This window comes from Micromys minutus (genome assembly GCF_963924665.1).
Source record: "Micromys minutus genome assembly, chromosome: 5".
Classification (NCBI taxonomy): Eukaryota; Metazoa; Chordata; class Mammalia; order Rodentia; family Muridae; genus Micromys; species Micromys minutus.
This window is the reverse complement of record NC_137974.1, coordinates 51,723,716-51,736,182: the sequence shown is the minus strand read 5'-3', so window position 1 is coordinate 51,736,182 and position 12,467 is coordinate 51,723,716. Positions and strand designations below refer to the sequence as shown.

At 41.9% G+C, this 12,467-nt stretch overlaps 1 protein-coding gene across 1 annotated transcript in view; it reads left to right on the top strand.

The window, feature by feature from the left end:
* The window catches only part of KAT2B (lysine acetyltransferase 2B), an 89,852-nt gene extending 77,630 nt beyond the window's left edge, over window positions 1–12,222 (top strand). Inside the window, exons 12-18 of the mRNA XM_080916963.1 lie at window positions 2,335–2,445; window positions 2,958–3,101; window positions 5,880–5,994; window positions 7,704–7,740; window positions 7,940–8,003; window positions 8,102–8,186; window positions 10,255–12,222. Coding sequence (XP_080773089.1) covers window positions 2,335–2,445; window positions 2,958–3,101; window positions 5,880–5,994; window positions 7,704–7,740; window positions 7,940–8,003; window positions 8,102–8,186; window positions 10,255–10,448 — 750 coding nt within the window. The 3' untranslated portion in view covers window positions 10,449–12,222. The remainder of the gene's footprint in view (window positions 1–2,334; window positions 2,446–2,957; window positions 3,102–5,879; window positions 5,995–7,703; window positions 7,741–7,939; window positions 8,004–8,101; window positions 8,187–10,254) is intronic.
* The last annotated feature ends 245 nt before the right edge of the window (window positions 12,223–12,467 follow it).

Sequence of the window (12,467 nt, the reverse complement as noted above, 5' to 3'; positions counted from 1 at the left end):
TTGTATGAGGAAAGGAACAAGTCCTGAGTGTGGGAAGTCCTGAGCAATGGGTGCTGTTGCTACAACCCACCATGTCAAGGGCCCTGGCCACGACTCAGAAAGAAGTCAAACTTCTCTCCTTTCCCAGAGAGCAAGGCTCACAAAGATGGCTGGTCTTCCTGCAGCCGATTTTGCTAGTGTGGGCAGAAAATGGCCACCATCGTATTCCTCCCTTAATATAGTGGTTCTGAAATCCTTTTGGGGGGACACCACCCCTTGACATGGACCCCCAAGACCATCAGAAAATAGTTATGATTCATAATAATAGCAAAATTACAGTTATGAGGTAGCAATAAAAATTTTACAGTTGAGGGTCATCGCAACACGAGGAACTAACTATATTAAAGGTCACACCATTAGGAAGGTTAGAACCATTGCCTTAATATTACAGCCTGAAGACTGAGACTGTTCCTACTGAGATCTGCTAAAACTGTCTCCCTGTTCAGCTGTATGCAGCAATTTCAGCCTCCTTCCCCCTGATCAACTCTGTATAATAAACATGCTGAGCTTCTGGGGTATGCTGAACTTTTGGGTTTTTGGGGGTGCAGGGATGTTGTGGTTTCTCTGTTGGATCACACAGATCCCAGTGTGTGTATACTCATCCATTTTTCATTCTTGGTCTCCCTGAGGCAATTCTCTGTGTATTCTGGGAATTAGACATTGGTACTCTGGAAGAGCCATCTCTCTAGCCCCAGCCACTTGACACACAATTTAAAAATGTCTAACTTAATCATTTCTATCTCTTTTCCTTTTACACATGACAAATACACTGTTCTGAATCTATGCTGTACAACAGAAATACGAGTTTCACATATAATTCTTTTTCTAAATAAGTGTGGTGGCTCATACTTTTAATCCTAGCAGAGGGAGGCAGAGGCAGGTGGATATCTGTAAGTTCTAGGATAGCCTGTTTCAAAACACCCAATAAATGAACAAATAAGATAAAAAAATTCTAGGAGTCATATTGCAAAGTAACATAAAAACGAGTTTATACATTGTATTTAGCATGTATGTTCAAATTTACTGCTGATGGCCATTTTGTGCTTCTAGTACCATCCAGTTGGCACTAGATAGCCAGATAGTGCAGGTCTGCGCCTTTTCTCTTCCGTGTCACTATGAATTCTTCCATGAGATATATTCCACTTGTTTCTCTGCTCATGTTCTGTCCAAAGTCACAGTGCCTTGGTATTGTGTGTGCAGGAAAAGGTCCTGGGTGACACAACCGGAAGGACACTCTCCAAGACAGGGAGATGCTGCTGCCCACTCTCCTGGGACAGCAGCCAGGCATCCTGGAGGAGGTCTCGGAGAAGCGCTGAGATTGCTGACGGGGCACTCATACTGCTTGGTTTGAGGCTTGGGAAGTGAGGGGCAGATCCCGTATTCTGTGCTGTGATCTGTGAGGTTTTTGTCTGGCTTTTGTGCTGGTCACTGACCTCTGGATGCCCCACCACCTGGCTCTCAGTTTTCACTTTTCAAATTAATATTTTAATTTTAAAAATATTCTTTGAGAATGCCATACATCTGTACAACCTTTGCCCCAACTCTCATTTTTAAAAAATTGAGACAGGGTTTTTGTATATAGCCTTATTTACCAAATCTAGATCCTCCCAGCTCAGCATTTTGAGTACCAGCTTCACAGGTGCACAGCCGAACACTGGGCCTGTTTTCATATATATAATAACCCAGTCACTTATTCAACGTTGTTCACAGGTTTTTTTTGTTTCCACTGTTTTTTTGCTGACTCGGATTCTGGGTTTCTCAGGTTTTTCTTGTTCTGATAAACCAAGCTGGAAGTCCTGTGTCTGTGATGCAGTTGCTAGAAGGGTTGTTGGTGCCTGGAACAGGTAAATGCTTAGCTCAGTACACACAGTACCCAGTGAAGCGCTGCATGGCTCATTGATATACCTCAGAGTTGCTAATGAGATCAGCACCATTCATCTGCCTCCCTCCTTTCATCTCAGCTTTTCAAATACTTTCAAGATTAAACTCACCATCAGCATTCACTCTGCAAACATCTGGCATCAGCAAGAAAGATTTTAGGACTGAGTTTGGAGTCTCACTGTGTTATTTTCCAAGAACCAGAAGCTAGCGTTTGCTAGTGATGATTTTCTCTTGAACTACAGATTTTGAATGTCTTAGTTTGTGATTCCTTTTCAAAATTCAGACATGCAAGAAATAGTTCCTTCAAGAGAGACCCTGGTTGGTAAAATATTTAAAACTAAAAACTCCTACACGCTACCATTTTCTGACATGTTTTTAGGAATTTCTTTTCTTGAGTTTCTTTATTTCCACCAGGGCTATGGAACCCACCTGATGAACCATCTCAAAGAATACCACATAAAGCACGAGATCCTGAGCTTCCTCACATATGCAGATGAGTATGCCATCGGCTACTTCAAGAAGCAGGTGGGTTCCCAGTGGAGTGTATGTGCATGTCTGTGCCCAAGTGCGTGCACATATTAGTGCACTTTTGATGGCCAAAGCCAGACATCTTTCTGCCTTATTGTTTGAGACAGGGTCTCTCACTAAATCTGAAGCGCTTTTAAAAATTAAAAAAGGGGAATGGATTTAGTTTCATTTCTGACAAGTCTGCTCAGGCCTCCCGTCTTAGGAGCTTGGTCTCATTCCTTCCACTCCTGAATTTACATTCCTCTGGCTGGGATTCGTGCTGTGCCCGCTGCCACTGCGATGCACTTTTACATTTAAATTTGCTTCCCATTGGTACTGTTTGATTTTTGATCGTTTTGTTCATCAGGGGCCTCTCTATGTAGCTGCTGTTCAAATCGGGGCAACGGTGCTGTGAAGAGAGCTCCTCTTAATCCGTGGCACCAGGCTTGGCCCAGAGCCAGCACGGAGCAGCCAACTGGATGGTGTTAAGCAAAGCATCCTAATGAGTGAACTGACTTGTTGCCTTGTAGGGTTTCTCCAAAGAAATCAAAATACCTAAAACCAAATATGTTGGCTACATCAAGGATTATGAAGGAGCCACTTTGATGGGATGTGAACTGAACCCCCAGATCCCATACACAGAATTCTCTGTCATCATTAAAAAGCAGAAGGAGGTGAGCTACCGATTTCTGTTCTGCCCAGGCCAGCCTTGGGGTGGGCTGCATTTCACTGGGCTACTGACCCTCTCCTCTACAACTGCCCCACTCCTGTGTGTGTGCTAAATTGTGTAAAATATAGCATGTATACAGTACCTTGTAACTTCATTAGGGCCTACTCCAATCTCACCTCTTTGCTTTCACCGCTAAAAGGATCCTCAAGAGCCATTGCTGATGCTCTAGCCTCCGGCTCACAGTACCCTATTCCCTGTCACTCAGGCAAATGGCATTCTTTCAGGTTCTGTTCCAAGCTGTCTTTGAACTTCTACTGCATTAGCCCCACCCACCCACTTGGATTTAATTACTTATCCTATAGAGACAGTCCTTCTGGTGTCTATTCCTCTCCTTTACACTGCATGCTCTGAAGTCTTATCCCTCCAAGTAATAACTGGCTTACTATCTGCATTAATATGACATCCTTTAGGCTTGCAAACAAGCAGAGGTAATGCCAGGGACGGCTCCAGATGTGATTTTACAGTGTTTCAGTACCTTTTAGAAGGCAGAGTGGCATACTAGAAGGTCCACAGGACTGTTTATGAAGTGAATCAACTCTGGTATAGCCAGGGCCACGAGCTGGGAGCTGGGATGTGGGTGACATCTGTTTAATCCAGTTACTCCTGTTACTTAATCTGCTGTGTTCTTCCCTGACAAGTTACCAAAGAGGAACATCTGCCTTAAACCCATCAGCTTCCTAAGGTCCATAAATCCCAATTCTTTTGCTTACTAGATGTGACCCAAATAACAGCCCAGAAGTTTACATAATGCCTAGTGACAAGCAGTTACTCACCGAGTGGTTTATTTAAAGTGGGTCAGGCAGGAGCTGCTATAGAAGAGCAAAAGGTATTCAAGTTAGAAAATCAAAATGCTTTTGTTGCATGGTCAAAGATGTTTGCCCAATAGGGAGTTCCAAACAGGGATGTGGTAGGATTCCTAATGCAGCAGGTGTCCCTGGCCTTCCTTTCTGAACAGTCACCTTCCCTCACTCTTCTTCAGAGTCTATTGAACAGGTCTAGACTTGGCAGCTCTTTGATGTATTGGTGGCTGCTAATCAGTTGACAGTGGCGATTAATCATTCTGTAATCTTCCACTAGCCACAGGGATTCATCCTAGTAGCATAAGAGCCCTAGGAAGTCTGCAGATGCCCACTGAGAATGATCTGTTCACTCTTACTATGTAGTGGAAAGCTGGAAGCATAAAGATATTTTAAATGACAAGTCTTTCTCCCCTCTTTTCTGTTCCCGCTTGGCTCCCTCCTTTCTCTTTCACGTCTCCCTTTTTGTCTCTCGTGTTTTCTGACACATACCATTGAATGGACACTGGTATTAACCTAGCCCCACCCTTACATATATCTTGCTCATCTTCACCCTGTATTCCTCCCTCTACCATCAATGTATCATCCGTGTGACTCCCAACTCCACACCTTAAAAAAAAAATAACCCCCAAATCACTAATTCTAGTTAATGCTGCCCATTCATGTACATGCATGGGGTCATCGACCGAGGCACTGACAACCTACCAATGGCCACACTCACAAAGAAAAGTGACTCTCCCTCTGAAGCCATCAGTTCCATTAGCTTCTCGCCTAACGGTATGGTATCTGCAATTCTTACCCCCTTCATGATACATTTTTAACTCTTGGGCAGGCAATCACAACTGCTGTGAGCTCATGTGTATATACACATATGTATCAGCCAGTTTGTGTCCTGAGGCCTTCCTTTCATAACACTCCTCCCTGTCTTCTGGCTCTTGCATTCTTTCTACCCTCTCTTCTATGATGTTCTCTGAGCCTTTGGGGTTGTACCCTCATAGTCTTATTCTTGGTGTTTTGAAGTAGATTTTTAAGAGAGCTGCAACTATACCACGATAAAAGAAGTATTCACTTGTAGAGTAAAATGCTCCTGACCCAACTATTCTAGAATTTGGTTTTTCTTCATTATTTCCATTGACTTACACTAATTGCGCATCTTTAGTGAGACAATCCAAAACCCAAAATACTCTAAAATGTCAGATTCCACTTGTGGAAAGCCCCTTGAGGATTGACAGCAAGGAATAAGCTATGTATTCTGAGAGCTTGTCTAGTCCAGGAATGCATGCTTGATCAGCTGAAGGTGGAGTCATCTCTCCAGGTGAGATAGCTTCATAGAATACCTGTGTGCACTGGGGTGATGATGAACAAAGGACAGGTCAGTGTCCAGCACAGAAGATGATGGACAGACAGGACCACGTAGAAAGGGGGGGGGGCGAGAAGGTGATATGGCTGCTTGTGTGCATGCCTGTGAATAGGTTGCTGTGGAGTGTGATTCTTAGATCTCTGTCTATATGTGAGAATAAGAGGATGGGCCTCCTTCCTTCCTTCTCTCTGATGGTCTTTTCCTTGGTGGCAAGGGGCTGGGTGAATGTCTCTCTCTCTCTCTCTCTCCTTCCCTCCCTCCCTCCCTCCCTATGTGTGAAGGCCAGATAACAAACAACAACTTGCTGGGGATGACGTTCTCTCTTCACTATGTGAACTCAGGTCTTTGGGCTTGGTGGTAGTCCTCTTTACCTATTGGGCCATGTCACTGGCCTCAGAACTCTTCTGTCTCTTACCTGTTAATGTCTATTCAGCCTTTCCTCCCTTTTTGTCTTATTAAGAAATATGTACAGCCTCAGCAACATGATCTCTTTGGTTTATCTGACTTGTGCTGGTCTGTAGTGTGGCTTCTTTGACTAACCACACTTATCCCCCATGCTTTTCAGATCATTAAAAAGCTGATAGAAAGAAAACAAGCTCAGATACGAAAAGTCTACCCTGGACTTTCATGCTTTAAAGATGGAGTTCGGCAGATTCCTATAGAAAGCATTCCTGGAATCAGTATGTATAAGACACTTTTAATAAAAAGCAAACTTTTTCTGTTGCTCCTGTGAGATTTGTTTGAAATGATTTCCAGGTTGCAGTCATTTGAACAGCTTTCACCTGTCTCCTTCTCCATGTGTGGTGTCTCTGGTCTTTGAAGTGGGCAGCAAGCTGGTTGTGGAGGAGCTCCCCTGTAATCCCAGCTGTGGGAGACTAAGGCAGGAGGATGTAGTGTTTGAGGCTAACCTAGGCAATAGTGAGACATTATCTGGGACTGGGGCTGTGGAGGGCAATAATAGTTTCTGATGTCTTTTTCTTCCCAACTCACACTGACAGTGTGCCTTTATAAAAAGTTACTAATACCCATACTTTATTCAGTCTGGCATTTGCACACAATGCTTGGCAACAGGATTATGTATTAAGTAGCATGGAAACCCTAGATTTTTGTATTTACAAATGAAGGAACTGGTCTTCAAACGGTTGTATCAATTATCACGCAGAAGGTCAGAACGGGAAGCAACCCATTCTGCTGTCCAAATGGCCTGCCGTGGACAACCTGCCCTGGTGCCAGTGATCTGGATGAACTCAGTGCCTGGCTTTTCTTCCTCTTTCTCCAAGTGTGATGGAGGTCACAACACTTGTTCCAAGTTTTTATTTTATAGTAGCTTTCTTAAGAATTCTCTTTTATTTCCTAAAATTGAATTGTATTGGGTTGAACCATACCGAATGACTGGGGTTTGTAGATTAGAAGCTACCAATTATTATTTGGCAATCATATTTGGTTTGAATCTAAGTTCTAATAATGACTCAACACCTCCCTGTCTCTAGCACACACACACAAAGCTAAAATTTTCCAGAAAGGAGACAGGATGCCTGTTTCACTACATCTGCCCTGCCTCAGAACTCTTGATGCTGAACCCCAGGTCTCATGTCCTTGTGTGGTCACTGTTAATGATTGAGTAATTGCCCCATTGTTGAATGCCTAGTGGTGCCAGGTATTTTTCTGTTTTCATTTTATTTGTTCCTGATTTATTACTTTTTCTTCTTTTGTCATATGTCTAGCTATTTGGGCTTTTCTTTTTTAAAAACCAATTAGTATCAACTAATGTGACACCTAGTTTCAGTAGTTCTACTTTGTAGGTAGGTAAACCGAGGAAGGGATAAAGCGACCTTTTAAGGATAAGGGAAGAAGTCAAATCCAGCTCCCCTAGATACCAGGTCTCTGTAAACCACATGTGCCTTGTAAGCAGGGGCTTAGTCAAACAAAACAGGGAGCAGAATAGTGTCCTGGGCTAAAATAACATCAGCACGTTTGTGCGGGGGAATTGAAGACGTTAGACTTGCAGTTTAAAAGTGTAGTACTGTTTTCTTCTTTCTTTGAAGAGTTAGGATTCTTGACTTAGACACTAGCGGAGACGGAAACTCAGGGATATAGCACTTGCCTTGGTGGCGGTGTGTGTGGTATTGGCTTCAATACTTAGCACTACAGAAGAAATTAATGAACCGACGGAACAAAAGACGGTTAATATAGCGGCTAGTCTGGGAAAACCTTTTATGTTGTAAGCTGTGTGAGAAAGAAATATATGCCGCTAATTGCAGTGTGTCTCCCCTAATAGACATTTATTGAGACGTGGCTGTCATGTATGATGCTTTTGATAAGTAGTAAGTATGTTATTCTCTTGACCCAAAGCAGTTCTCATTTAGTGTTTAATTTTGTTGACATATAGGAGAGACAGGCTGGAAACCAAGTGGAAAAGAGAAAAGGTAAGCAAGCTGGGCTAGAGGATGTTAATGGAAGTGCTCTTCCCCCTTCCAGCCTGTTAGAGGAAAAGGGCCAAGTGATGGAATTGGTACACAACAGTTGGTGGGCTTCAGTTCCTAGGCTGGGACCTGTGAGGCTGAGCTGAGTGAAGAGGCTGGGAGCAAGAACATTAATCCTTCTTCCTTGCTCTATTCTTTCAAGTAAAGAGCCCAGAGACCCTGAGCAGCTCTACAGCACCCTCAAGAACATCCTGCAGCAGGTGAAGGTGTGTGCACTTGTCTTGTATCTCTTGATCTTATTTGGAAGTGATTTCCTTCTTGACATTAGTAATAATGAAATAACTATTTTTTTCTTCTACTCAAGAGCCATCAAAGCGCTTGGCCCTTCATGGAGCCAGTGAAGCGAACGGAAGCTCCGGGATATTACGAAGTTATAAGGTTCCCCATGGGTAATGCTATTGCAATTTTCTCAGTATAGATACAGAACTGGCTGGTGACAATGAATGTGTATTAAGTGGGATATGTGAGAGAGAAGTGGGTGTTGGTCAGGGACATTCTGTGACTTTTGGTACAGTAGTTACAGAGTGCAGGTAGGGATCTTACTATAGGCAGTTCTGGATGTGCTGCCTGCTGGGTTTCTGATGAAAAGAAAACAGGTTTTATCTTTTTTTTTATATGTCTTGAGTCTGCCAAAAGTCATGCGTATTCTTAAGGGCTGTTCAGTCATGCGTATTCTTAAGGGCTGTTCAAGATGGAGGATTGGAGAGATGGAATAGTAGTTAATAGCACTGGCTGCTCTTGCATAAGATTGGGTTTAATTCCCAGCACCCACATGGTGGCTCACAACTGTTTCTAACTCCAGACCCAGGGGATCTGACTTCCTTAAGCATTGCATTCATGTAGTATGCAGGCATACATGCAGGCAGAATGCCCACGTCTTAGTCCCTGTTTTATTTCTGGAAAAATGAAAGATCACATTTAAGGGCTTGTTTACAGTCTCAGAGGTTTAGTTCATTATCATCATGTGGAAACATGGTGATATGTAGGTAGGCATTAGAGCAATAGTTGAGAGTTTATATCTTCATTCACAGGCAGAGGGAGAGACTGGGCCTGTTATGGGTTTTTGGAAACCTAAAGCCCTTACCAATTGATACACTTCTTCCAACATGGCTATTCCTCCTAATCCTTTTAATCTTTTCAAATTGTACCATTCCTAATGATTAAACATTCAAATATATGAGCCTGTGAAAGCCATTCTTAGTCAAACCACCAGAGCACATACATAAAGGGTTTCTGTCTCTTCCTTCCTTCCAGACCCCAAGTAAAGACCTCTCTATTACTCCTGGCTGACCTGGAGCTCACTCTGTAGATCAGGCTGGCCTCAAACTTATAGCTATCCACCTGACTCAACCTCCCAATGCTGAGATTAAGGATGTGTGTCAATATGCTTGGCCACAATTAAAAAACAAAACAAACAAACCATGTTTTGAAGCTAACAGAAACGAGGGTAGATTAAGCTCCTTTATGGCTAGACTAGAGGGGAAAAGTGTAGTAAATGATTTTTTCCCCCCAGACTGTGGATGCTGTATGTATATTTCCTTTAAATTTCTTTTTCTAAAACTGTATTGTTGTGTATGGTGTGTGCATGTGAAGTCAAATGTCATAGCACACCAACTGAAAGAGATGACAACTTTGTGGATTCAAACTGGGGTCATTAGGTTTGAGCTACAAGCACCTCTACCTGTTGAAGCATTTTATCAGCTTCTACATATTTCTGATTTAATCTTTTTCTAAATCCAAAAGCTACAAAATATGCTCATAGAAAATATGCAAGAACATTAAGAGCTCTTAACTTCAGAGCCATCTCTCCACAGCCTACCAACATCCTTTTTTGTCCTCATGGAGCCCTGTTGAGCTTAGAGTAATTAATTCCTTTCTCAGCATCCACCCCACTGCACTGGCAGGGCTATCTGATCTTCCCAGTCAGATTGTAACCACTGCCTGCCTATGGACAAGCCTTGCTTGTTTCCACTGGAGAGGGCTATCAGCTTCTGTAGTCAGGCATACTTGTGTGCACAGCTGAGGAGAAAACTGACTCCACTGGGTAAGACTGATAATGCCTGAGAGATGTGCCTAGAGAAAATTAACTACAACATCCAATTACACTCTGTAAGAGTGGAGTAATATTATTTCCTTGGGATGTGAAATGTCTAATCCTTTCCTGGGACAAGTCAGGACTGTTACTCCATGTCAACACTTACTCTGCCCCCGTTGCCTTTTAATTTCTTTGAAAGCACGCCTTCTCTTTCCTTCATATTCCAAAATTTCTTCCAAAGTCGAACTTGTCTCAGGGACAGATACAGGGTACTCTAGCTGAGTACTCTTCCCCACATATGGCTTTTCCTAGCATGTTTCTCTGCTTACAGAGTTCAGGCTGGGAGGTAGAGGAAAGGGAAGTAGAATAATTGAATATGGCTCCATGTTTCTTTGTGTTTAACACTGTGTGTGTTTGTGCAGATCTGAAAACGATGAGTGAACGCCTCAGGAACAGGTACTATGTGTCTAAGAAGTTATTCATGGCAGACTTACAGCGAGTGTTCACTAACTGCAAGGAGTACAACCCTCCCGAGAGCGAGTACTACAAATGTGCCAGCATCCTGGAGAAGTTCTTCTTCAGTAAAATTAAGGAAGCAGGGTTGATTGACAAGTGATTTCTTTCCCTTAGACACATATCAGCAGTGTGCCTAAAGCAGGTCATTTAGGTTTTTGGTTGCTTTTGTTTTTTTAATTATACATCATGTGTTGAAGAGACTTGTAATAATTAGCACTTTTGAAAAACAAACAAAACCTCCTTTTAGCTTTTCAGAGACATATTTAAATGGAAATGATAGATTTTGTTTTTAATTTTGTGGAATAGATTTTAATCTATTTACTACTATCATGTAATTTTCTCTGGCATGTCCAGTAGCTGTCTATTGCATGGTAGATGATCAGGGGCTTCCTCAAAACCTGTATGTGAGGAAATTGCACACAGTACCAAGATTTGGGGGAATCTAGAGAAAATTTTGACCATGAATGTCTCCATTATTTTCTAATGGAACATGAGTGTTTATTTTATTCTAAAGGACTTTAAGGGTCCATGATACACCTGTGTGGTGAATGAACTGTGTGATGTTTGAAGTCTCACTGTAGACTTTTTATAAGTATATATTTTAAAAACACTCATCTAGATGAGGTGCTTTGAGCAGTTCTGAAAAAAAAAATGCAGCTTCCACAATAGCAGCTGCTCTGACTCCTAAGGAAGGGACTTTTATAAGCTCCTGGGATTTGCTCTTTCTGTCTGCCTGTCAGACTTGAGCATGCACAACCACTATTTCATAATCTTGGCAGATATGTGCCCATCTCATAATTGACTTTGTGCAGGGCCCAACTTCTAAAAGATCCGTTCCCAGGCCACAAAGATGTCAACTTGAAAACATCCGAGGTTGAGCTAATGTTAAAACATGTGGCCTAAACATGAACCCAGGGGAGCCTTGTATTTTCTGGTACATTTAACCCCATCAGCAGTGTCTATATGAACATTTCCCATCTGCACTTCCAGATTTATGTTTGTCTAAGGTGAACTGAATTCTCACCAAAGTTTAGGCCAGTATTTTAACACCTGCAATGTTTTATTGGTTATATCCCACTAACATTTTCTGTACAAAAACTTATTAACCAATTTGTCTTGGGACTCCAGCTTTGTGCTTGAATTTGTTACCTAATTACACTACATAGAAAAAAGTGGGACACCTGCCACCCCAACTCTGGGAAAAACCAACTAATATACAACCATATTAAATGAAGGCCACCTTAGTGGTTTCGACACTAATTTTTATGATGCAAATTTATAAACTGATTGTTTTTGTAAAGGCTGAGGTTTTAAAAACGTATTTAATGTATGTTTTCTATCAGCATAAATTATATTGGGTCACTAACAGTCATTGAAAACAGCTTGCAGAGGTGGTATGCTTGAAGGGAAATATCCAGGCATTGCTACCGAGTGCTGCTGTAGATATGGCAGGCATGCTGTATGTTCAGTGTGTTCACTGAAGATCACACTGAAGATGCCCCAACATTTGGAAGTATAAGGAACACTCTGAGTGGTGTCTATGATGATGCAGGTTGCATTAAGTTATCTCAGATTGGGTTTAAAACAGCTTTGTACCGGCGTCTGTCCAGCTTGGCATCCTGTGAAAGTTTGTTATTTCCTGGGTAGACATTCTTAAAGAGTATTGTCTTTAAAATCAGATGATCTCTTCTATATTGAAAGCATTTTTATGTTTTCTAATTTAAAATTAATATTTTCTTATAGATATTGTGCAATAAAGCAGAAGTAGAATGTGGTTTTTGCAAATGCTTTAACGGCCGACAAAAACTTTACATTTGTAAAATTAATATATTGTACTGGTACAAAATAGTTTTAAATTATATTTTGAAAAGCTCTGTCTGGTGTTGTTTTATTTCTCTTAACAGTCTGAAGTTAACAGAACAATGGTATGAACATGGATTGCTCTTTATCCTTAGCTCTTAAGCTCTTGTGAACTTGTCTACAACCACCACAGTTGTAGGAAGTTTTATAAACAAAGCAAAGCAAACCTTTGTGGGGCAAGAGATTTGGGATTAAGTGCACTTCCAGAGTGCATAAGGTTGGTCCAAGCACCCACATCTGAGCTCATAACTGCCTGTCA